This window comes from Barbus barbus, assembly GCF_936440315.1.
Source record: "Barbus barbus genome assembly, chromosome: 23".
NCBI lineage: Eukaryota > Metazoa > Chordata > Actinopteri > Cypriniformes > Cyprinidae > Barbus > Barbus barbus.
In genome coordinates, this window is record NC_136751.1 from 1,381,920 (window position 1) to 1,408,217 (window position 26,298).

At 37.3% G+C, this 26,298-nt stretch overlaps 1 protein-coding gene across 5 annotated transcripts in view; it reads right to left on the reverse strand.

The window, feature by feature from the left end:
* mob2b (MOB kinase activator 2b) overlaps positions 1–26,298 on the reverse strand; it is a 42,540-nt gene that overhangs the window by 13,465 nt on the left and 2,777 nt on the right. The window contains exon 1 of one of the 5 annotated variants that reach the window (XM_079374709.1): positions 6,800–6,988. The exons of 1 other annotated variant lie outside the window; for it this stretch is intronic. In XM_079374709.1, coding sequence (XP_079230835.1) covers positions 6,800–6,882 — 83 coding nt within the window. In that variant the 5' untranslated portion in view covers positions 6,883–6,988. Of the gene's footprint in view, positions 1–2,259; positions 2,469–6,799; positions 6,989–7,806; positions 7,910–21,980; positions 22,143–26,298 lie in introns of those variants that run through there. 3 more of the 5 variants (XM_079374712.1, XM_079374710.1, XM_079374708.1) reach the window with 3 other exon arrangements.

The following is a 26,298-nucleotide window of genomic DNA, read 5'->3' on the forward strand; positions in this document are numbered from 1 at the left end:
GGCCCGAAAAGTGCCATTTAAAAGACTATTATAGAAACATCAAATTAGTCCTTTCTCTGAAAAGCCACAGTCTGTGGGAACACAGGAACGCCAAGACTGTTTTTCAAGAGACTAAAATTAGAAGGATGTTAGCTTGAGGCTGATGCTATAGTATACAGCTATAAAAGAGCAGTGGTTTATTTCACCTGCAAAGCTGTGCATTAAATCACAAATCCAGACGTTTACAGTTGATGCAAAGTGTGGCATTCTTGGTATGGCATAATGCTATAATGTTGCCTAAGTGCAAATAAATGCAAGTCTATAAACAATTATATATAACCTTTCTAACTGGTTGCAATTTATTTTAAAGACAGACTCTCCTCACAAATACACTGCAAACATCTCACTTAACACATTCACACTTGCATTTATCAAGTATGCAATAATCCCTAGAGTTGACCATTACCAACACTAATGCTTCACAAAGAAATATGCTGTAAAATGAAAACACAAGCATATATCAGATAGTTATGGCTGGCCATGATAATCTCTGAAATCCCCAACAAACACGCTGTATGCGATCAGTGCTCATTGCAGCGGTGCACAGTTTGTTAAATGATTAACTGATGGACAGGAAGAGCTCTCTTCTTTCAGTCGGTCACCTGAGATCCCAGACTCAGAGCCAGACTGTACCTGTTCACTTATTCACTAAAGCAGTGCACCTGAGCATTAATCAACAAGAAATTAGCTTCCACTGTAATCTGGAAAACAGACAGCCAAAATTTAGTGATTAAACTGTGTTCTGGATTAAAAGTGGCAACTACATAAAACATTTGGATGCATCTCAAAACCCACTGTGCTGCCTACCTAGACAACATTCTGGGGACTGCATCCGTATGCATATTATATATTATATACAGTGGAGTCTGAAAGTACATGCAAACAATAAATAAATAATAATAAGTGAAATCAAGCAGCTATTTGTAATGCTAATATTTATTAGATTTTTTTTAACTATAATCTATTTTCATGGAAATTAGTCTTTTTGTCTCCACTGCTGGTACAACATACACATACAACTTATTCATAACACACACACACACACACACACACACTAATGTCAACAACAATTATTCAAACTGATTGACAATAGGACAAATGACTTAAAATAAATAAGAAAGACAAATATATTCATTGCTCTATGCACCATATAGCACTTTCCCTATACAATTTAATGTATGAAGGTTGCAAAGACAATTATTTTCAGTGTTATATATTATTCCATAACATTATTTATATCCATATTTGACCCTGGATCACAGAACTTCGCTGGGGTATATTTGTAGCAATAGCCAAAAATACATTGTATGGGTCAAAATTATCCATGTTCTTCATTAGGATATTAAGTAAAGATTATGATCCATGAGGATATTTTGTAAATTTCTTACCGTAAATATATTACAACTTTTTTTGATTAGTAATATGCATTGCTAAGAACTTCATTTGGACAACTTTAAAGGTGATTTTCTCAATATTTAGATTTTTTTGCACCCTCAGATTCCAGATTTTCTAATAGTTCATCATCAAACCATACATCAATGGAAAGATTATTTATTCAGCTTCCAGATGATGAATAAATCTCAATTTGGAAAAAAAAAAAAATGACCCTTATGACTGGTTTTGTACTCCAGGATCATATATATCTGATATATATCTCACATTCATTTAATTTCTTTAAAACATGGTGCTTTTTGAAAGTTGTTATTGATTCAGTGAATACTGCATTTGTTTTATTTTTATTAAAAATATTCATATTAGCTCCACTTTCATCAACACAAACAGTGAATGCAGACAGCAACAGGTCAACAAAGCGGTAGTAAACTCAGCACTAGATGGACTTAAATATCGTATCATATACATAACTCTTTTGGGCACTTTATAAAGCACTTTTGGGGTAATTTATATATAAACCGCCTATATGGTGCCTAAAAATACCGGTGCAGGTTTTTGTCCACTGACAGAAATAACCGCGCTGGCCCTGCCGCAATTCAGCCTAATAATAACTTATACTATCTTTCCCCGCGGGGCTCATATAGATATCATTACAGCTTGAGGAAACCTGGCAAACTTGCCAATCACACGCACAATATAAGTGCGCTGCTCACAATTAAAAGTTAGTGGAAAGTTCCATTCCGTCACATTGACGCGCAGCGCACCGCGAAGAACTTGAGCAGAAATCATTGCAATCATTAGAGGAGCTCAGGAGACAGATAACGATACCTCAGCACTTTGCCAACCGCCTGAAGGACCATTTTACAGCTTAATCCGTTTTTTGGGGATCTCTGCGCGAGCGCGCTGTCGTCTCCGACCATGTTTCCAGACGCCCGCTTTGAACGCCTCCGAACGCGCTCATAGATTCTGATCAAGTGAACCCAGAGTTTGCAAAAGAGTCGCTCTGCTGTGCTTCTCCTGCGGCTCAGCTTCTGGCCAATCTCAGAACGGATGGGAAGGGCCAAGGCGCAATATTCGGAATGTAAGAAACCTCATGCATGTGACTCTCCACACACACTGGACGCAGAAAACTGTGCTGGATCTGGGTACAGTAGAACCGGCTTTCCCCCCAAAACACCACCACAGCAATAACTCACACTGGGGAACAAATAGTTATGATTCTTGTAGTTCAACTGGAATAATATAAGGCATATTTGCATATGCTTTCCCACTATATTCATCACATATCTGAAAATGTACAGCTTCCTCCTCACTGGAAACCTCAAGTTTTTTTTACCATTCTAAGACTAAACTATTTCCTTAATTTATTAAAGTTTCTAATAGCATTTTGCCTGGCATTTTTATAATTACACATATACACACACACACACACACACACACAGTGCCCTCCATAAGTATTGGATCAGTAAAGACAAAATTGCTCTGTTGGCTGTGGAGTCAAGACATTTACAAATATGATTAAAAGATGAATGAGAGGCAAAAATGTAAACAGGTTTGTGTTAGCATATTGCTCAGTGCAAAGAAAGAGAAGTAATGGGAGCCTGTATATTTATTTTTTCATGTGTCTAATAGTCATGAACAAGTTCTCTGAAAAACATGCATGACCTTTGAAACATGTCTAGTCTTCATGCTCTGTTGACTACGGCTTCAATAACAATAAACATACATTTACAGAAAGCATCCATATTTATCCATGCACATGTTGATTAGAGAATTAAAAACTTGAAAAGTATTAATTTAAGGTACATTTAGAACAAATAACGTGTGATTAAACTGATTAATCGTGAGTTAACTCATGACAATCATGCGATTCATTTTTTTAATCGATTGACAGCCATATACACACACACACACACATACATATATATATATATATATATACACATCTTACACAGGGCTGGAAATGGTGGGGGGGGGGGGGGGGGGGGCTGCGTTTCATTTCCAACTGGTTAGGTTTATTTGGAAATCAAAGTGACTATCCATTCAAAAGACTACGAGAGCGATCCTAGTTCTGCCTAGCACGATATATTTGTGTCTATGGCTCGCTACGCAATGCAGTCTTTTGTGATTGGCCATAATACCTGCTGACCTATACACTTTCCTGTGTTACGTTATCAGTACGCAGACACCGTAGTTATTGGAGTAGTGTCTTTGGAAGGAAATAAAACGGCAAGCATTAGTTGAAAGCTCACTCTCATCTCACGTGTATTTCTTAGAAAACACAAGTAATACATAATAGTGTGATTTTACAAACACAAACACACAAATGATAATAATACTAATACTAATAATTAGGGATGCATCGATCCGATACTCAGGATCGGTATCGGCTCCGATACGGTCATTTTCTGCGATCAGGTATCGGTCAGACGAGACAGATCCAAATCCGATATTGTGCGTATACTATTGTGTGTTACTGTTGAGCCCCACGAAAGGCACAGAAACATTATAAAGCACCATGAAGTTTCCGTGCACTATATTTCAAGTGTTCTGAAGCTGTTCCACAGTTTAATCTGAGGTACAGATGAATATTTAAGTCTTTAAATTCAAGTTCAGGTAAACTCTTCTCTCCGCCGCGTCTGTCTGTCATCCTCCATTCAGCGATCAAGCTGCGTGTCTCGTTCGGTTTCTACAGTCAAACTCTCTTCAAGAGCGCTGTTACTGAGGTTTAAAACTGTTAAAAGAAAAGGCTTAATACACTTACGCACAGATTGAATACACTATGCATCAATATCTCTTCCCTTTGTACTTTGAATGTTTCTATGTGGACTCAGAGAGCTGCGCTGTGACTCCGTGTCGCTTCAAGCGCATCATTCTCTCACGGGATGCACATAAGCGCTTTCTGCTGCTCTATAATGGAGTCTTACTTATTATAATACTTCTGCGCAATGAAAGATTATTAACAGTCTTTCTTGTTCTGTCCTATCTATCATATGTTGCTGCCTTCATTACTGTGCTATAGAATTAAAAGAAATGTCTTTTAATTTTATAGTAGCCTATATATTTATATATAAATATATTTGCTTGTTTTTTCATGAATGTATTTTACAACAATACAAAGAGCAATGTGTATAATTTCACCAGATTTAGTCCTACACTTTTGTAAATAAAAATGTTTCACTAGGTTTTATAAAATTGTCCACCCGTGATTTTTCTAGAGTATATTTTGCTGTATTATAAACCATGTTTATAATAGTATTTTTGTCATAGATTATGATTATATATTTTTCATTAAAATGAAGTTATCTATTAGTAGTAGACTGTGTTTAACACACACAGAAGTATATAACTTCATATTTTCTTAAATATGTGGGTATATAGTATTTATAGAGTTGTAACTTAGTTTTAGTTACTTTTTCTTATTTGTAAGTCGTTTTGGACAAAAGCGTCTGCTAAATGACAAAAGTAAAGTAAAAATCAAAGTAAATAAACTAAAGCTAACTATTAAAACTTAAACAAAAACATTGAATATTAACAAAAACTATAATAATACATCAGTTCGGTCATACAATGAATGCATATTAGCAGAATTAACTAAATGTTTTTTTTTAATACCTCTATACTGATTACGGTGCATGACACTGCTATAACCACTCGATGTGTCAACTACCACTGAAGCATTCCCTTAGCTTGCTTCACCGCAGTCGTGACGTACTGGATGCTGCAGTAATTCGTGTTATGACAATGTCATTTACAGTGGAACATCAGGCTGGAATTTTCCTGCAGAGCTCGAAGGCATGTTCAGACTCCACACTGGAAAGCTAGAAGGGCCGGTCTGGCCCCGGGACTAGTATTTTAGTCATCTAACAGCATGCCAAGACGGACAAAAACATGCTAGAGACTCACAGCCTCTCTGGCTCCATGCATCGGTCCTATTTAGCTTTTCTGCTAATATATCAAATAAAAATAAGCATGCATACCCTCTATATTTATATATACAGTATATGCATGGAAGTCACCAGCATACACAGATGTCAGCTTATTTTCAGAAGGTCAAAATGCTAAAAGTGTTCAGCGCTGTTAATATACTGGCTGCTTCTTTCAATCCAAACACTAGCGTCAGCCTTCAATTATTACTGTATAAGCCTTAAAAGGTCAGCCTGAAATAAATGCTGGAAAAAGAGAGTGGAAAAAGTGCTTTCTAAAATGAGGCATGGACGTCAGGTTGTGGGAGGGAGTGGTGAAATAATGAGGCCTGTGTGAGCGGGACGGGACAGGGGCCTGACGCTGAGCCTTCACAGGCTGCGTTTGTCCAGGAGGGCAAAAAAAAAAAACAGGGGCAGGGAGGCAGACAGAGGAGGCTTTCATGGCCTCTACAGGTGAGAGAAAATGAAAGAGCAGCTTGCGAAAGCAGTGACGCAAACATGTAGATGCCGCGGCGTGGTGAATGTTTTCTTAGTGTACTCAATGCTGCAAGAATTTAAGATTGGCCACGTTTTTATTTTAACTCAGAAGACCAAAATATCTTGGATATATGGACACACATTTTTATTTTATATATATATATATATAGTTTGTTTATCTCCCAGCCCTATTCTGAACCAATATTTTTGTAAGAAAAACACTTATTTATTCCATTAATCATGGATCGTTTTAGCCATGACTCTCAAATAGTGAGTATATCAGCTCTGCTGCGTCATGATGGGTCACATGACACAAGAACCAATGGCGTCTGGCATCACTGACGTCAAACTTGCACCAACTCATCTTTGAAATGCATATTTAGGTAAAGGAGATTTGAAAGCTCGACTGTAATAATCTGCATTGCACAACAAACATCTCATTTTGTGATTCAAAGAAATATGGAACTTGAACAATTAGGTTGAGTAAATGAACAAATTAAAAGAGTTTGTAAACAACTCTTATTTTAAGGTCCAATTCTCGCTATGAACAGACCATTAACTTCGACTTTTGCCTCAATACACTCCTAATTTGCTGCTTATTAATAGTTAGTAAGGTATTTGTTAAGTTTAGATATTGGCTAGGATTAGGGATGTAGAATATGGTCGTGCAGAATAAGGCATTAATGTGCTTTATAAGTACTAATAAACAGCCAATATGTTAATAACAGGCATGCTAATAAGCAACTAGTTAGCAGTGAGAATTGGTCCCTATGCTAAAGTGTTACCCAACACCCTAAATAAGCAGAATTGTGAAAATACTCCTAAGAAATGACGTAGTCCATCTGAGCTGATCCCAGATATACAACAGTTCTCAACTTGTCAAGTTCTCCTTTGCAAGCATTGCAGTGTAGATCTCTATACATTGAATATGATAATTGTTTGATTGCCTCTGAAGAAGCAAGTACCTGTAGAAGAGCATCCACAGAAGACCGAGAGGGTTTTCAATGCTCTCGGATTCAACCGGCGGATCTTCTTCAGCTTCAGCCATTTGTGAACCTCTCAGATCATTCCTCGCAACATGAACGACTTTTCCTATCTATTTGCCCGAGACAAACATCAACACGTCTGTCCACCCAGCTATACGTGCATCGAGTGAAACGAGCTGAAGTTACGGCTGTGGTTTCTGGATAAGTTCCTCTCTTGTCTGCTGCTGCTGATAAGGAGCCCTGCATGAAGATTAACATGCACTTGACCGAGACGTGAAGTCATCAACCATTAATGGACAGCAATATGCATCCTGGGAACAAAAGTCATATTGAGAATCTGTACTTTGAACTTCGGAACTAATGTTTGTGTCACATTGTTATATAGCCTAATGCTTACAGAGTGCAGTGGGAATATTCAGGGGTTAAAGTTTGCCTTTTGAGGGATTGTACTTTCACTTCTTCCTGTTCCTTGAGAAAAAGAAAAGCAGGAATGCATTGTTTGGCCTCCGCCGAGCCATTTCCTGAGTCTATCGCATGCAAATGAACCTTTTTCTGTATTTTTAGTCAAATAAATGCAGACTTATTGAATGAGTGGATGTGTATTTTTCCTAACAGACTGTGACGTTTCTCAAGTCACCAGCTCAGTCTCGCATCTCTCCATCTGTGTGGGTAACTGACACCAAAGCACTCGGACATCACACTGAAGACACAATACAAAAGCAAAGCTAACTACATAAAGGAGGAATTACTGTCGATACGGCATGTGCCTCTTGAGCAGCAGTGGGTTAAAACCCTGTCAGAGAAAACACAAGTGCATAAAGAGAAAGTTTCCTGCAGAGATCTTTCACAGTCCATTGGCAGTCCATCAGAGGAAGTTATGCAACCGTCTGATACTTGCAATATCCATCAGCGCAGCGGCAAAACAATGGCCAAACAGGAGCTACGTGTGAAAGGCCTCTCGCCGAGAGCGCTTTACCAAACCTTACCTGATCAGAGAGTAAGATCCCGACCTTCTACACTTCATCTATCTCACCAGAAACGGTCCAGAGCTAGCAGTTAACACTGTCCACCAGATAACAATGATGCTTCAATAAAATTAAACACATTAGTGTTTTTTCTACTCTTTCAGATAATAAAGTAATAAAACAACCAAAAAAACCCAGGATATTAATGAATAAATGGCACAAAGTCAACAAAGCAGCAGTTTGTTACATCAGGCAGTCTAATGTGTATTTATACTCCAAACACAGCTGAGATAAACAATCCAATTAAGATCATTAATCTCACCATTAATCCTTGTGAAAAAGAAGTGTGCTTAATTATATTCAATATGCACTTATAGTGCACTTAAAAAAAGTACTTGCAGATAATGCAATATTAATGAACTAAAAGGCCATTTAAGTGCACTTGAAGAGAGACACTTTCATGAGTGTTTCTTAACACACTTAAGTAGACTTTTAAAAAGTGCACTTTGTAATAATGTCAAATTAAAGCATTGAAGAACAGTCCAAGTCATTGTTTTAATAATCTTTTGTCATGCTTTCAAGAAGTACACTTTAGATTTATTGTTGACTAATATACTAAAGCACATGTGAAGTACTTGAATATCATTTCTACTGTAGCGTGTTAGATATTGCATTTAATTTAATATTTTAAATATCTAAACTGCAACTTGATTATTACTAATGTGTAAATAGACAAGTTTTAATAGAAATGAGATTTAGAAAAATATTTTAGTTGATCATAAATGCTTGTCAGTACATTAACTTTAACCATATTTCAAAGACAAAGAAATAAACAAATACATAAATACATGCATATATATATTTATTAGGGGTGTAACGATATCACAAACCGAACCGAACGATCGCGATACACCCCCCACGATACGAACCGCGGTACTCTCACGCCCCCTGCTGCTCATTGTTGAGGTTAATGGCACTTATCTCTAACTAACTATTAATTTAAACAAATTTTTCTTTGCTTACATTTGATTCAATTGTATTAGTAACGACTAATAAGCGATTTTTAAATTTTGTTCTAAATATTCTATTCTAAAGTTACTGTTTTAAAGTGCATGTCATTTCCGTGACCTGGGAGAGAGCGTCAGACTCGGTTGCTAGTATCTGCAGGAGGCTGCTTCACATAGCACTGAAACTGCAGATCCCGGACACATTTCAGTCTCCTGTGTGGGAACACTGGTTTTCCAGTGGAGTACAGGAATGGAATTCGTGTCGCAGACAAAGCTGTCGTAACTGTTACACAAAACTCTCTTAGGGCCCGTTCACATATCGCGTCTTTTGCACGCTCAAGTTCGTTATTTCAACGCGCGGTATGCGCGCTCATAATGGAAGCGACGCGCTCGTTTTTTCCAGGCGCATCCGCGCCGCATCGAGATAAAAACATCTCAACTTTTCAGAGCCGCAAGCGCACCGCGGGTCATGTGACAAGAACCAACCAATCAGCTTCCTCACCTTTTCCGTTACTTGGTAACCTCAGCAGCTTTTTTGAAGTATGGGGTGCACCCAAACACTGCGGCGTTTTTTACTTTTCTTAGTAAATAAACCTTATAACAGAGTTACAGCAAGGGTTTTTCGGTGGTGGAAATCCATTGCTGAAATGTCCTTGTTGTAACGGAGAGCGCAGCTGATGGTTGTTTAGCAACGACAGACGCCTCCGGAGCGCAACCGCCTGAGCGCTTTGGAAAAAAGGAGAAAGCGGCGCGCCGAGCGTTTTTAGGCGCGATATGTGAACGACAGGAAACACATCTCATGGTGCGTTCACACCAGACGCGAATGAAGCGTTAAGCGCGAGTGATTTACATGTTAAGTCAATGCAAAGACGCGATTAGACATCCTGCGGCGACCGCATTTCAAAAGAACTTAACTTAATTGAACTTCCAAACGTTTCTTAGAGTGGACAAGCCAGTGTTTATTTCTGACTAGAGTACATTGGAGTTATCTCATTTTAGTTTACTCTGTTAAACTGGCTGCACTAAAGAGAGAAATGTTTTATTCTGACTAGTCTATATTGGAGGTATTTATTTCATATTTGTTTAATTTTTAGTATGCTGACTGCACTAAAAATGTGAAGCCAAAGTTAATAAAGAAAAAGTTAAGTCAAGTTAGTTATTATTGAGTTAAGTGAGTCTATTGTTCCTTAGCATTGCTGGTGAGATGACATGAACCCCCCCTCTCAGCAGCTCCACCCAGACCAGCCTGTGCTATAAAACTGAACATTGCAAATTTTAGCATCAGTTCATCCCAAACGGGAATACGAGGACGTGCTAGACTCGACTCCCTCTCGGGACGAGGGCCACAGACTCCGGAGAGAGTCCTGATTGGTTACGGAGCAAGACATGCTAGAAGACGATCTCGGGCACAATGTGACTAAATCAAAGATAAATCAAGTCTACAGCACATCTATCTCATTCACAGTTTACCATGACACGGATTCCAAAAATAGAGCCATGCTAATGAATCCCACCCTGGAAAACAACAGAGGATTTGTGTAGCGCACACACACACACACACACACACACACAGAAAGGCAAAAATGTGCACAGTAATCGCTGATTGAAACAGTTAACAAACCAAGAATGCTATTAATATTCATTATTATATTGCCGGGAATAAGACATTTAGGAAGCTTTGAGGAAAAGTTCAGATGATAATAATAATAATAATAATTATTATTATTATTATTATTATTATTATTATTATTAGACAGACACTTTAGCACTATTTTCACAAGCATAATCTCATATAATCAGATATTTAGGACACTTAAAGGAATAATTCCAAAAATATATATACATTAATGTTTATGATTATTATTATTATTATTATTATTATTATTATATAACAGTACTGGGAAGTCAGCCACTTTAGCATATTTTTTTATGAGCATTAAGTAGTCTTAAAAGAATAGTTCACAAATAAATAAATGAATAAAATAAATAATTTATCAGAGTGTGTTTAGTGTTTGTCAGAGCTGAGCAGTGCATGATCAATATGAACACTGGAGGTAGAAACAAACACATCTGAAAATCTAAGCAGCAAAAGTGCTAAACTGTGTAAAAGATGCTCTGCATTGTGTGTTATATTATCAAACACTCCCTTGAGGGCTGACTGGTCATACTGGCTACAGATATACTGCTCTGACCCTCTTTGATGACACCCTGAGAGGTCAGCGGCTCCACAGTCAACTTCTGCTGACACACTCCCATCCCCATCTGATCCCTGTGCATTATGAATCTCAGAGATGATAGGATCTAAATCTATATGTGCAGCATGAAGAGAGCGGATGCAGCCTCAGATGATCCTGACTCAAATATCAATGAAGCCTTTACTTCATCTCAGCACAGCGTTAATGCATTGTATTAAACATTGCTCTCATTGCACCGCACAGTCCTCCCTGCTTTAGCCACAAGCCCTAGATAGGGAACACAGCTGCTCCAAACCCACAGCGGAAGAGCTAGAGGTGGCCTTTCAGCAACACTTTGCTTTCTTGAAAATACACTTAAAGGCAACAGAACTTAAATTGACATTTTATTAATCTACATTAAAATATGCACTCATTATGGATAGAAGTAATCAATTAGTCAAATTAGCGCATATTTCTTAACATGTATGCTCATATACCGCACACAGCAGCATTGTCTGGAAGCATGTGGCTACAGTTTAGAGCGCAAAGCATCAGTGTTTCAGCTCCATCTGCTGGATCAGTGCCGTTTCACAGCAGATTCAGTACAAGCTGGCACAACAGAGAGACATCTCAACCTTTACCACTCCTGCATCAAACAACCAACCATCCCATAATGCACTGCACACAATCTGACCTTCTCTTTCAAATGTGACAAATTAATCCAGATCTTTCGTCTTCCATTAACTAATCAGACTTTATTTTATTTACCAAATTAGACTAAAAAAGGGACATTTTTGTTTCAGAAATGAGAACTAGATGGTACTCATTTAAATAAAAAGTAGCATTAATATTTTAATCAGTTACTTTCAATTAGTTTTAATAACATTAGTATTATGATTAATATTATTAAATGCCATTTAATATATAATATAAACTATTAATCATTTTAATTAATAATAATTCTAAAAAGATTAATAATTTAGAGTAATTAATTATATTTTGACAAATTACATTCAAAACATGTTTATAGATGTAATTATTAATTTTATATAAAGCCAGAATACACCACTCTTACTGAATTAAAGATGTTAATTGTCAATTATTAAAAATACAATAATAAATAGAGAGCAACTAAAATGCATTTAAAAAAACAAAAATAATAGATATACACACACACACATCACTAACTCGAGTGCCCATCTCTGATAGATGTAAATTATATTTTTTAATTGTTAATTATTAAAATTGTTAAAAGCCTCATAACTAAACAGTACAATGTACATGTACACACACACACACACACACACACACACACACACACTACCATTTAAATGTAAACATGACCAGTGTCTCAAAGTCTGCTTGTGAAGCTGTCAGTCTGATCCTGGCACTTTGGTTGGATTTCAATTTTACTGACATTTCACTACAAGAAAATCCAAACGCAACGCCAGTCATGACTGATTCACTGCAGTGTATCCGAGAGAGCCAGGATCTGGATGTAAATGATATAGTTAACCTAATCAGTGGCATTTATGCTCTCGGTACCACACAGCTGAAGGTCATTCGTCGAAAGCAAAGCAGCAATCTGGGGACGTGCAGCAGCCTGAAAGGCCTTTGAAGCTGTACAAACTGAGCCAGTTGTGAAAAGTGTGTTGTGAAAGAGCTAAGGCTAATGACCTCCCATGCCCCACTGCCAGCCAATCAGCCCAGCCGCAGCGCTCCTCTCCGGCAGGTGGCTGAGGGAAAAGCACAAGAGACTGTGTGGATATAAGCCTCAACAGCAAAACAAGCTGAGCCTGAACGCGGCGTCTCTGCATGCCCGGGCAGAGCAGGCTGTGTGTTTGTGAGGCCAAACCAAACGCTATTACACTGCTTTAACACACCCACATGTGTTCAGTGTCTTACACCAAAAGTACATCATTATATATTACAGAAATGATGTTCACATGGGCTGGAATGACATCTCAAAGCATTTTAATCAGTTTCTCTAAAGAAATTATGCATCAAAATGGTTTAAAAACAAAATTAAACTTTTCTCAGAACAGTTAAAAGCCTCGTCTATAACTAAACAGTGCAATGTTTCTACAATGAACCAATGTACTGGGAAATTGATACTTAATACAGAAATGTTGAAAATGTTGTTAATGACAAGAATAGCACAAAAGCTTGTGAGAAAATCGCAGACAGCAACAGTTACTAAGGTATGATTGGATAATTGGTAGGCAGGACTTAGAGAAGGGTCAATCAGGTTAGTACTTGCTAAGGAATTAAGCAACCCCCTAAAACCCAGTAAAACAAGAATAAACATGAATGCATGCATAAATAAATAAATGCATTTATGCTTGAATAGATAAATAAATAAATGCATTAATACACTTATAAACAAATGCATGAATGCATAAATAAATAAACAGAATTAAACTATTTTTCAATAAATAAATACATAATGCATAAACAAAAAAATCATCAATTAAATAATATTACGTTAACATCCCATTTGTAGCCAATCTTTAAATGAATCAGGCTGTTTTTGCTATACTGCACCTTTAAGACTATAAGCGCATGAGCTCTGTTATAATTAGCCTAGCTCACCTTCATCTACTGGCGCAGTTCACAGTTCAGGCCAAATTACTGATATACAAAGCAGGCGGTCATAATGTCCTGATGTTGTGATGTCACATGAATACAGCGTGCATATTCTATTTTCAATAATATGCGAAATCACTAAAAGCAATGCAGTGAGAAATGATGGTGGGGCGGCTGCATTCTGTGAGGACAGATCTGTGCTCTAATCCTACGGGAAGAGGGTTGGGATGAGAGCTGGAGGCTGAAGAGAGGAGCGCCATCTCTACACGACCACCATCAGCAGCAGTGCTGGATTACGCTGGCTAACGCTTACATAACGCTCAGACAATGCTGTGCTCCCTCCGGGGGGCCTCGGCAACATGTAACATACACAGAGATATGAAGTGCACACATGTGCAATCCTAAACCAAGGAGTGCCAGACACACAGACTTGCAGATGGTGACTAAGGACTAAGCACTGAAAATCTACAAGAAATAGCAAACACAGACAGTATGCAACGCTGCTGAGAAAGCAAAAACTAACCAGATTCGCATAGATGAAAGGACCCAGATACTATGACTGCGTCTCAAAGCAAAGGTGATGATCTAATGCATTTTGCATAAGGATACGAACTAATCAAACTGGTTTTGGATGGACCACAATTAAGCAAATATTTATCGACTACAATGCTTGCTTGAAATCCAATTTGAAATTGAATTGTCAAACGATCCGTCAAACATCTTTAATTCTTTCCACTGACTGCCAGACCAATGGGCTCCAATGTTGTTTGGTTCCCAATGTTCTTCAAAGCATCGCATTTTGTGTCGACAGAACGAACGTCACAGGTGTGGAACGACATGAGGTTGAATAAATAATGATCATTTTCACTTTTGGGTGACTTTTGTTCATCTTTGAAAGACAAACCAAGGTATTTCTGTCCATTACACCAAAATATTTTGCTTCAAAAAGTTAAAATAAAATAAATCCATATGAATGAAGCCATTTAATCCACTGTTCTAAAGACAAAGGCTTGCTGGATATGATGAACAGATTTAATTCAGTCTTTCATTCACATATAAACAATCAACGCAGAGCACATCAAACATGCATGAGCTCAAACCTGGTCCAAATGCATCAATATCAGCATCTGTTTACCAAATTTACTTATTACAACAGTAAAAATATCCTCTTATGAGTTTGGAACGGCATGAGGGTTAGTAGTTGATTTTCACTTTTGGATGAACTAAATTATTAGATAAATATAATTGCTTATGCAAACTTGAGCTATAGTTGCACATTAGTAATATTTTAAAGATGCCTCAAACTCCAAAAGAGTCTCTTGCTCATACACTCATCTTCTTTCAACATCACTGCTTGCTTTATGAATTAATATTCATATTCAGAGATGTATCCATTCATCTGCACTAACAATATCAGATAAGAACTAAATCTGAACTGGATAATGACACTAACTTTGCAACATCAACACGGTTATTGAATGAACTGAATCAACGCTGAATAAAACGTAGCTAAATAATGACAATATTGTCTTCTGTAGAACTGAGATTTAATTAGTTTCATAATTGACAAATTCTACAACATTAATACTGTGATTTTCCTGTTTGTTAATGTGAAGCTGCTTTGAAATAATCCGTATTATATAAAAGTGCTATACAATTAAATGTGACTTGAAGTTTTCATCCAAAAGAAGTAGTTTTATTTATACAGCGCCTTTCCATTGCTCAAGGTCACTTTACATAGTTTTATACAAAACATTTACATACCCAAAATACAATACAAGCATATAGGCCAAATAAAGCCACATTATCCCAAATGCAAATTAAACTATATGTAATTAAAATTAGATATATGTAAATGATAAACAGAAGTGGTCCAAGAACTGAACCTTGAGGAACACCCTGTGAAACTGGAGCAGTGGCAGATTTATACCCTTGTATGGTGATATAATATTTTCTATCGCTAATGTAGGAAATGAGCCAGGAAAGAGCTGAGCCAGTGATACCGATATCAGAGAGACGAGAGATGAGTATTTCATGGCAGACTGTGTCAAATGCAGCGCTTAGATCGAGAAGAATCAAGATGTTTATTAACCCAGAGTCCATGGACAGAAGAATGTCATTAACCACACAAAGAAGAGCAGTTTCAGTGCTATGTGATGAACGAAATCCCGACTGAAAAGGTTCAAAAAGTCCATTAGCATTCAAGTAAGATCTTAATTGTGAAGCCACAACTTTTTCAAGAATTTTACTTAAGAATGGTAAATTTGAGATTGGCCTATAATTGTTCATGTCTAGATGGTCAAGAACCGTTTTTTAAGTATGGGAGTCACCGCAGCCATTTTTAGTTCTGCTGGAACAATGGCAGAAACTACAGTTAATCATATCTGTTATGAAAGATTCAACCTCATGAACACACATCTTAAGCAAAACAGTAGGTGTAGGATCAATCTGGCAGGATGTAGAATTTGACTTCACAATTAGATCTTGTGGCAGCAGAAGTAGTGAGAGTAAAGGCAGAAAGAGAGTATGTTGGGTGAGCCGAGTCAGTTGTATGAGCGGTGTCTTGGGAAATGGAGTCAGTGATTGACTTCAGTTTGTCTGAAAAGTAATGAGAAGTTATTCACAAGCTCCTCAGAGCCAGACATAACATGTCCAAAGCCAAGCCAGAAACTTTTAATGAGAAAAGAATAGATTTCATGTGTCTAACATTTGTCTAAGTGAACATTTACACCACCAGATTTACTAACATTAGAAATTCATGCTAAAATAGACAATTAGGGAAGCAAGGAAAAATATACTATGGAAGTCAATTTTGTGCCCAACAGAATAAAGAAACTCATACAGGTTTTGTACAACTTGAACTACCCCTTTAACTTAAAATGAACGAGGCATGATACACAGCTCAACCAATAACCGATCAGATTTCCGTGCCTAACAAACGTTCAGTATGCATTTGAATATTTAATCAGGACCAAAACCTCATGCAAAAGAGAATCACAACCACACGAAAGAAGTGCTAGGAAAAAATGCATGCTCTTACTCTGAGAAACGGCTGATCCCTGAACAGCTCAGAAGTGATTTTACAGGAGATTATTTTGTTCGATCTTATCCGTTCAAGACTGAGAAGGCTACTACAGGTCAACCGCATGCACAACCTTCCCTGCCCTATACACACAGCAGCTTAATCTTACCGCAGACGGTCTTGAACAGTCTTAGAAAACTGCACAACATTAAATCTTGACCTCCAAGGTCATTTGGTAAGAATAGGCCAGGATTTATCTGGACATGTACATGAAAACTCCTGTCATTTAGTTGACACTTGGAATTTAGATGCCAATTACAGGAACAAATCCCTCTCTGTAGGTTTATGACCTTTCAGTTTCCAGACCCAAACTTTAACATGTACGGTATGTTGCAGAACCTACCATACGTGCCTCTACCTACAATTCTGCAAAACTCAAAAAACATACCTATATGTACGAATCACTGCAGTTTCCTGTTGAAATGAACACTACAACTCAAACCACTTTTATTAATTTTCACACAAGGCCAGAGTTCTGATTAAGAAAGCTGAATTTTCACAAAATATTATCTTATGACTTCAAAACAATTCCAGCATGCAGTGAGATTTGAAAACTGATGCTTTTGAATCTTAGCATCACACATCCAGCTTCATATGCATGTTTTTTCTGACGCAGTACGTTTGCTCTGTAGCTCACCCGATATGAAGTTGCACTTGTGCGGTGAAGCGCTCCGGTACGAATCCTGTGAAACTACGGTTCGACAAAACCGCTCAAACCAGCATATAAGGAAGTTAAAACAGCAGGGTTGCATCAGCAAATGTGTTTTTACATCACTTGTGCATTCAACCACTCTATCAGGTAGGTTTAGGGGTTGTGTTTGGTGTAGGGGGATGTTATTTTCCAACATAAGAGCTAGGGCTGTCAAAATGGCTGAAAAACTACATTCAAATTTTGTACTTAAATATTATCAATATTCGAATTTAAAATGCATCATTTCAGTTAGGGTGAAAAAAAGCTTTTGGCTTCTCTCCTGAGGCCACAAGAGGGCGCATCGAGCAAAATATTACTAATGGCCATTTATTCAAAGCAATAAAATAACATGACTATCAGTGACAATTTCCATAATGTTTAAAATAATGTTTATAAACCAATTATAATTAAAACCTGCCATAAAGTTGAACTTGCATTAATTTTACATGGCTTTCTAAACACACTCCCTGCATCCCAATGTGCATACTATCCACTCTATCTGCCCTAAATAGTATTGAAAATTACTAATATCACACAGAATTTAGGATAGATTGTATGCACATTGGGATGCAGGCAGTCTTTGAGTGAGACGCGAGTGCAACGCTGTGAGAAATATGTGTTAAGGATGAATGGCTTGGTTTCAGTTTTGACGTAAGCAAGATCTTCTCCGCATTGATGTTCTCTTTTTCTGCAATATTTTTAATGAACAACACAGCAGCGCCGCATCTGGAGGGTTCAACTGGATAGGCCAACGAAAACATTTTAATGCAATGACACTTACATTGTCATCGCATCTCGTGCGCCACTGATAAGGATTTTTATTTTAAATTCAACAAATATTAAAAATTCAATTTTTTTTTTTTTGACAGCCCTAATAAGAGCATTAACCTTTCAGCGGCACTCACCGGACATTTCAATGAACTGCTGCGATACGTACCTGAAGCAACGTAATAAAAACGTGATGCAGTCACATATTGAACGTGTGTTTTAGCGCTACTCACTGGACATTTCTCTTTGAAACTGCCACGAAACGTGCAGTAAGTTACGTAATAACATGTTGTAGAAATGTTGCCACAAGCACGTATTTCCAGTGAGCCTGGATTGTGCATAACATGAGAGGAAGCTCTTCAAATCCTGCAGTCATGTAGATTTTCACACACTCACCGTTGATCTGTGAGGTATAGGGGAAGCCTGCAGGATGCCTGATATCACACTGCATTAATCCAACTAAAGCCCATTCCTGCTCCATACAAGGAAAAGACAAGCTTCAATCAGAATCCCTCTCTCTCACACACGCTTCGTTTGCATTTTCCTCACTGCATTTAAGTATGCAAACCCTAAAAAGGTGATGTAAGCCATTCCAGCCCTTTTGCAAACTTCAACCACACACACACACACCTTTTCCAAAACCCTGCTGTCCTCCAAAAACGAGTCAGCACACCCAAATGTGCAGAATGTGTGTTTCTGATTGACTAAAATACTTATTTCAGTGATTTCATAAACTGTCCCAACAGCCTGACTGCTCAGACCTGCAAGAAATGCCCCGAGGTCATGCTGAAGGACACGCAAGACGAGAACAGCCAAAGAAACAAACGGAGGAAGAGGAAAAGATGTAAGGAAGAAAGTGACGCCCTTGCACACGCAGCGATGGAGGATGCAATGTAGGTCATCAGAAACAGTAAGAACTGAAAAACACATGAGAGGAAGAGAACGGCAAGACAAATGCAAAGACAAAAGCTTCCACATCAACCCTTTTGGGTCGCCACAGTTCAGCTTGTTTGGTTGGTATGAAAGTGGTTTGCAAGTTTTTTGTGTATAGACAGTCTAAAATACTAGGCTGGTAAATCCAACTGGACAAAATCATGAATAAAACAGTGAAGCTGGCATCTTCTTATCATCAGTTGTTACGAAGAGACATTGGTGAAAGGCTGCTGCTCATCACACTGATTACAATCATGCCACAGTTTGGAGGAAAAAGTTAAATGGCTAAAGAAAGAAACTAAGGCCCCGTATTCGTAAAAATGTAGTATCGGCGTTTCGTCCAGACGGATCCAACATTGGGTTTATGCGCCTGCTCCAACTCTTCTCCATTTTTAGTGCATCTACTACAACAACAAAAATAAAATAGAGTAAACATGACTAAATGAAATAGTAAAAGACTATAAATAATAAAAAAAAAGAATATATATATATATATAAAGTAGCATTACTGTTTTAATACTGTAATTTCACTGTAAAATAATAATTGTATTTTGCATTGCAACTGTAAAATTACAGTATCAATATTTATGGTTGTCTTAATTCGTTACAAGTATGTGAAAACGTCTGGCATATATGGCGTTTCCAAAGCGACTCAAACTCAGAGCAGACGCTGAAAACACCAGATCATGAGCTGCTCATGTGTAAATGAACACAGCTTCACTCTAAAACACGCAAATTAATGAAATCACAGCCTTTGCAATATGATAATCGCACGATTTGGGTTTGATGCTGATTAATCAATGCAGCTCTAAGCTCAGCTTCAAACCAAGCAATTAAAACTAAGTGTGATAACAGCCTAATTTAAACACGAGGCCTGATCTATAGATAGTGGCTTCCTGTTTTAAAGGACAACGCTCTTAGGGCGCAGTGTGTGATTTCCAGAAGAATAATGAGAAAGAACAAATGAGATACAGTGGTGGCCAAAATGACTAGAACACTAGTGTTTTCACCAGCGGAAGTCGGTCATTTCTATCTTTTGCATCCAGTCTGTCTGGAATGACATGAAGAAACAGAACAAACTGAGACTCAATCCAGAAGAACCGTGTCTCCAAGACGCTTCAAGAAACCTGCAAAGCTACAGAACTGTTAAAAGTTGTAGGCACTTGTGTAAAAATGCTGTAAAATGAGGAAGCTGTCAAAATAATGTCATAAATAGATTTTCTTTATCAATTAACTTCTATTAACTAAATGAAATCAACATTTGTTTTGAGCATCCTTTGTGTTTAAAGCAGCTTTTGTCCTCGGTGCACTTGAGCAGAGTTTCTTGAAGCGGAGACTCGGTTCTTCTGGATTTAGTCTCAGTTTGTTCTGTTTGTTCATGTCATTCCAGACAGACTGATGATGATCAGATCAGATCTCTGTGTGGAGCACTGGCTGTTGTAGACACAAATCCCACTGGATATTACAATTAATGGCAAAACAAATGTAAACTGATATTTCCTACAGACACACTACAGCAAAAGATAGAAATAACTGACTTAAAACCATTTTAGCTGCTGAAAATACTAGTGTTCTCGTCATTTTGGCCACTGCTGTACATCCTCATTTGTCATTTCCTTCACCAGCATCTTTCTTTAAACTCTCTCTGTGTCTCTGTTTAACTGGCTGGGATCTATAAAAAGCGGCAGGCCTGCAGGGAGGCCCGATCCGTGTTAATCTCCTCATCCTTCGTGTCCCGTCAGAGGGGACACATGTTCCCAACCAGCGTCCGCAGGCTACAGCAGTGACGTCAGACCCGGGAAGCCAGAGATGCGAGAACAGAGAGAGAGAGGAGGGATGAGTACCACCAGCTCACATGAGAGAGAGGAGACAGCGCTTCTGTCTGTGAGTCACGTTTATGCATCCAGCACAGCTCCATAATCAGACATTATTACACGCTGCATTGGCTTTATAATGCAAGGCTCTGGATGCCAGTGCATAGCGATGCATTTGGTTCTTCATGTGATAGTTTGAAGAAAAATACATCATTTTTCCATTTATTTATTTACTCACCCTGTCCAAACCTATGACTTTCTTTCGTGTAACACAAAATAAGAAGTTTTGCTCAACACAACGAAAGTATCTTATTTGGGTCTAAAATGACAAAAAAACCTTAAGAAATAAAGTTAAGAAATTCCTTAAATTCTAATAAGTTCATAAAATGTATTAAATAATTTCTTAAGAACATCTTATTTTGTCCTTAAGAAGAAAATGAGTGGTTTGTCTTTAGAACGATCTTAAGTAAAAATATATGTTTTTTTGTTTGTATTTTTAATCTTCTTCTGTTATTATTATTGTATTTATGTATGCATTTATTTATTTGGATTTTATTAGTTAAGAATCATTTTATTCTTAAGATTTTTTTTTTTTTTAACAAACAAAAATCACAAAATGCATAAAAACAAATCATGAAAGTGGTCCATACAAACCAAGCTTCTGAAGCCAAACAAATGCATTGTGGAACAGTCCAAAATTCAAGCAGTTATTTAATTAACTTTCCATAATTTATACAAAATGCCATAAATCAACAGCCAAGGAACATAAATAAAATTGAAGATGCAGATAAATAAGTGATTTGAGAGCTGTGTGTAGAGTATCTGGTGAAACACTGGATAACATTTTTTTAAAAATTGTTTCTCACACAAAACTATTGTTTGGTTTCAATACTAAATATAATGTACAAGTCATACAACTGGTGCATTTGACCTTTCTGAAGACTGTCAGCCCGGTTCAATAAACTGAAAAGACCAGCATGAACATTCGGTTTAACATCTCTTGTGTTCAATTGAACAAAGTCATACCGGTTTGGAACGACATTAAGGTGAGTAAATGACGACATTTATCAACTTCTGTCAACTATTCCTTTAACATCGTTTATCTCTAGAAACCTCCAGCACAACGGCAGAAAGACTGACCTGATAAAGGGCATCCTAACTTGTTAGATATCCAGGGTAAAAATCATTCAAACCCTTTTGAACTGCATCAAAACTACCTCTGAAAATAAAAACGCTAAAACTGGAGAGGAAACAAAACAGCGACTCTACCCACACCTGACAGAGGCTGTTTGCCTTCACCACAAGCACAGATAACCAGAGGATGCTTGTTTTTTTCTTCTGTTTTAGAGAAAAGGAAGCACAAGGTTACATATGTTTTCTGCAGCAGAAATAGGAAGTGAAACATTATACAGCATGTTGTTTTTCTTCATGCAGTCGACGTGTGCATCGAAACACATTCAGCAGGAAAGGGATAATTCCACAAGTTTACTTTCACTTTCAATTCATTCGAAACAGACAAGCTATAAACACTTTACAAAGCCATTACTTAAGGTGAGTGCTGATGTAACCTACTTCTGGGTTTATCAGTTAAACCATAAAACAGAGTGATCTTCGCCATTCTGACTCGGTGGAAAGCTCTTGAACTAGTTCATTCACATAACCGGCCTCTATGAGCAGAGACCTTCACACCCAAAACCAGCTCAGTTCATTTCAGAGAAACATGCTGCAACACTCAAACACGGTCCCAGACAGGAAGCACATGAACAACACAACAGCAGGAAACAATTTAAGCAATCGCAGTATACTTGTGTTCCCTTAAGTAACGTTTAATTCATTGATAAATATGTACAGGCTAAAAGTTTTATCATTTAAAATGTTAATATTTACATCTAAAAGGTCAGAACCATGTTTGTTATGGTATCATATCAGCCAGTGAATTTTTGGTATTGTGAAAACCAAATAATAGTAATAAGACATGCCCAAATAACTTTTTATTTTATTTGTAACTTTTTTTTTTTTTTTTCACATCCACACACACACACACACACACACACACACACACACACACACACACACATTAAAACAAACAAACAAACAAAAAACGTACATTGAAAACTTACTACTACAGGTACATCTATCCAACCAACATTTTACAGATAATATGTCAATCTACGACTAGCCTACTTAATGGCCCTATGATTTATGCAATCCAGAAAATACGGACGCAACCAAGACATAATTTACCGTATAATGCGAAAATGTGAAATTTGGCTAATTCCAGATGAATAAATAAAAAGTAGGGCTGTACACAGCTGAATTTCTGGAAAAAATAAAAAATAATAATAATAATAATAATAATTATTATTATTATTTCACATGGCCCTATTATTGCAAAAAAATAAATAAAAATACTGAGATATTAAATTGTTAAATTTCAACTGATTAAATGTTATACTTTCATTGACTACCATAATTTTCCTTAATAATAATAATTTGTATCCAATCATAAATCTAGAAAAATGAAAACTGAATTTCTGAATAACTAAACATTTCATAGAGCCCTATCATTGCACAAAATAAATAAATACAAATTAAGACATAAAACAGTTCAAGTTCAACTGATTACACTTTTTGATTAACAAAATATAACTAAACCATTAAAGTTATACCCAGAAAAATGAAAACTGAAAACACAGAACTTGGGGTAAAATGTTAATAAATTGTTATTAAATTGTATCTGTTTTGTGAATTCAGCTAGACATGCTTTTTGATTACTAAAATTAAATTCAAACCCTAAAGCAAAATCTAATCAAAACAAATGGAAAAAAAAAAACAAAAAATACAAAAAAAATCTAAATTTCAGATTTCATAGTGTCCTATTCCTTACTAAAATACTACAAAATTCAAATCTAAAGCAAACTTGCATATATTCCGGCCGTATTCAGGTACAAGTAAAAGCCCAGCTGTCTCTACAGCCCCTCAGGCCCTACATAGGCTGCACACTTTCGAGGTCCGTCACTCCTCAGCTTTCCCTTCTTTGGTCTGCGCAGCTCTTTGTTTTTCCAGCTACTGGAAGAAACTGTCAACTAATCCCATCACACTTACACTGACCAGCATCAGAGCAGAACACACAACAGATCTGATCCACATGAAAACACAAACATTTCTTCAGTCTCTCTCGCTTTGTACCAACACTACCTCCACAAGCCCAATTATTCAGCCCTAAGAGGTGTGGGACAGGAGACAAGCTCTGCTGTAGGCATTCAGCTGGGTGCTGTGCTGGGAATTCAACACTTCTGCACTTCAACTGCAGAATAGCAAGCCTAGTTTCTATCAGGGTCAACTGGATGCATGTCTTCATATCCAGTTGAGCATATCTGGTCCTGCAGTGAAGGCACTGCTGACCTTAACTGGGAGGAACGCCAAGCAAATGGCATATCTGATGTTTTGCTTCACTTCTAGCAACCGCATTTAAGATCATCGAGCTCAGGGTTGACGCTTGACAGTATGCAAATAACTTTAACATGTTTTGGTTTTGAGGTCTCCTTGGAAGTCACATTTTGGTTTTGCATCCCGGACGAGCCCCCGATTTGTCTCTCGTGTAACATAAGCGGTTGTCAACTAGTGAGTCACAAAAAAAATAAAATAAAATGGGTTTCATGTTTGATAGAGAACAACCAGACATACAACTAATCACAAAACTGTTCATACATAAATATAAATAGGCTTAGCTTTAAAAAGGGGAAGAAAATTCTTCGCATATCGTTTGTTGTTGAGATCTAAGACTTAAGTGTGTCCAATCAAACTCTATGGTATTGTTGCACAAAATTATCTAATTTGGTTAAAATTGAAAAACATTTGGCCCAGTGTTTGTCCCATTTGCTAGACTGATTATATCACTCTTCTGCTGTCATTCATTCATTTTCAAAATTGACAATTTTCTTATCCAGTTAATACATTGTTTATTGTTGGGCCTATGCAGATGACCGTAATATAAACATCAGGGCTCAACAGACTCAAAAGACTATTATTTGTATGTGTCTTAAAATATTGCCAATTTAAAAACTCAGAGATAAATCAATTTGGTACTCGCACAACCGTCTGATTTGTACCTCTCAGAGAGCGCTTGATACTTTGATAAGGATTTATCTATAAAGTTAAGATTATGCTGTGATATTTTATATTTGATTACCCAAATACTATTCTTAACCATACCTGTAGAACTTTAAACACTGCTTAGTTTATAGTATCTCTGTGGCATTTATTTCTGTTGTTCCTCACAATTCAACTGTTTACTTGTCTTTAATAATGTCTGAACTTTAAATTAGCTTGGCTAATAGTTTTTGCAGTGGTATCAAAATTGGGAATGATAATTGTGAAATGTCACTAAAAAAACTAAAATATTGTTTTTGTAACAACATTATTTATGCAAGCTTGCATGGTCAAAAACAATGAAACCGATGACTTTTGGTGGTTATTGAGGTCCATAGTTGTTCAGCCCTAAAGATATTTGGTTGTTTTGATTTTAAGGACACTTTTGCACATTTGACTATTTTCGCTGAAACCAAACCAGCTGAGAATCACACTTAAAGGGTTAGTTCGCCCAAAAATGAAAATTGTGTCATTAATTACTCGCCCTCATGTCGTTCCAAACCCGTAAGACCTTCGTTCATCTTCAGAACACAAATTAAGATGTTTTTGATTAAATCCGAGAGTTCTCTGACCCTCCATAGACAGCAACACAACTGCAATGTTCCCAGGTCCAAAAACGTAGCAAGGACATCAGTAAAATAGTCCATGTGACATCAGGGGTTCAAGCGTAATTTTACGAAGCTACGAGAATACTTTTGGCGTGCACAGAAAACAATTAACAATTTATTCGCTGAACATAAACAACGCTGATTACGTTCTGTGGTACTCTCTAAAACGGCTGAAGACAGTAACTCGGGGAGAAGAATTGTTGAATAAATTATGTTATTACTGTTTTATTTGCACACAAAAAGTATTCTTGTTGCCTCATAAAATTACATTCGAACCCCTATTTTACCGAAGTCCTTTCTGGACCTGGGAACATTGCAGTTGCATTGCTGTTTACAGACAGTCTCAGATTTCATCAAAAAATATCTTAATTTGTGTTCTGAAGATGAACGAAGGTCTTACGGGTTAGGAACGACATGGGGGGGGGGGGGGGGGGGGGTGTAATCAATGACAGAATTGTCATTCTTGGGTGAACTAGCGCTTTAAAAAAACCTGGGTCTGGTTTTGTTTTTATTAATCTTTATAAACACCACCATCATTCAGAACGTGGCGTCATTGCCGCAGGTCTCAGTCATGAATCAGGATTACTTTACATTTGCTATTCATCCTACACGCATTCTTCCCGAGGAGCGCTGAACTGCCCAAACCTGTGCTCGATGGAGTCACACCCGCATCAGAGACGCCAAACAACTGATAGATG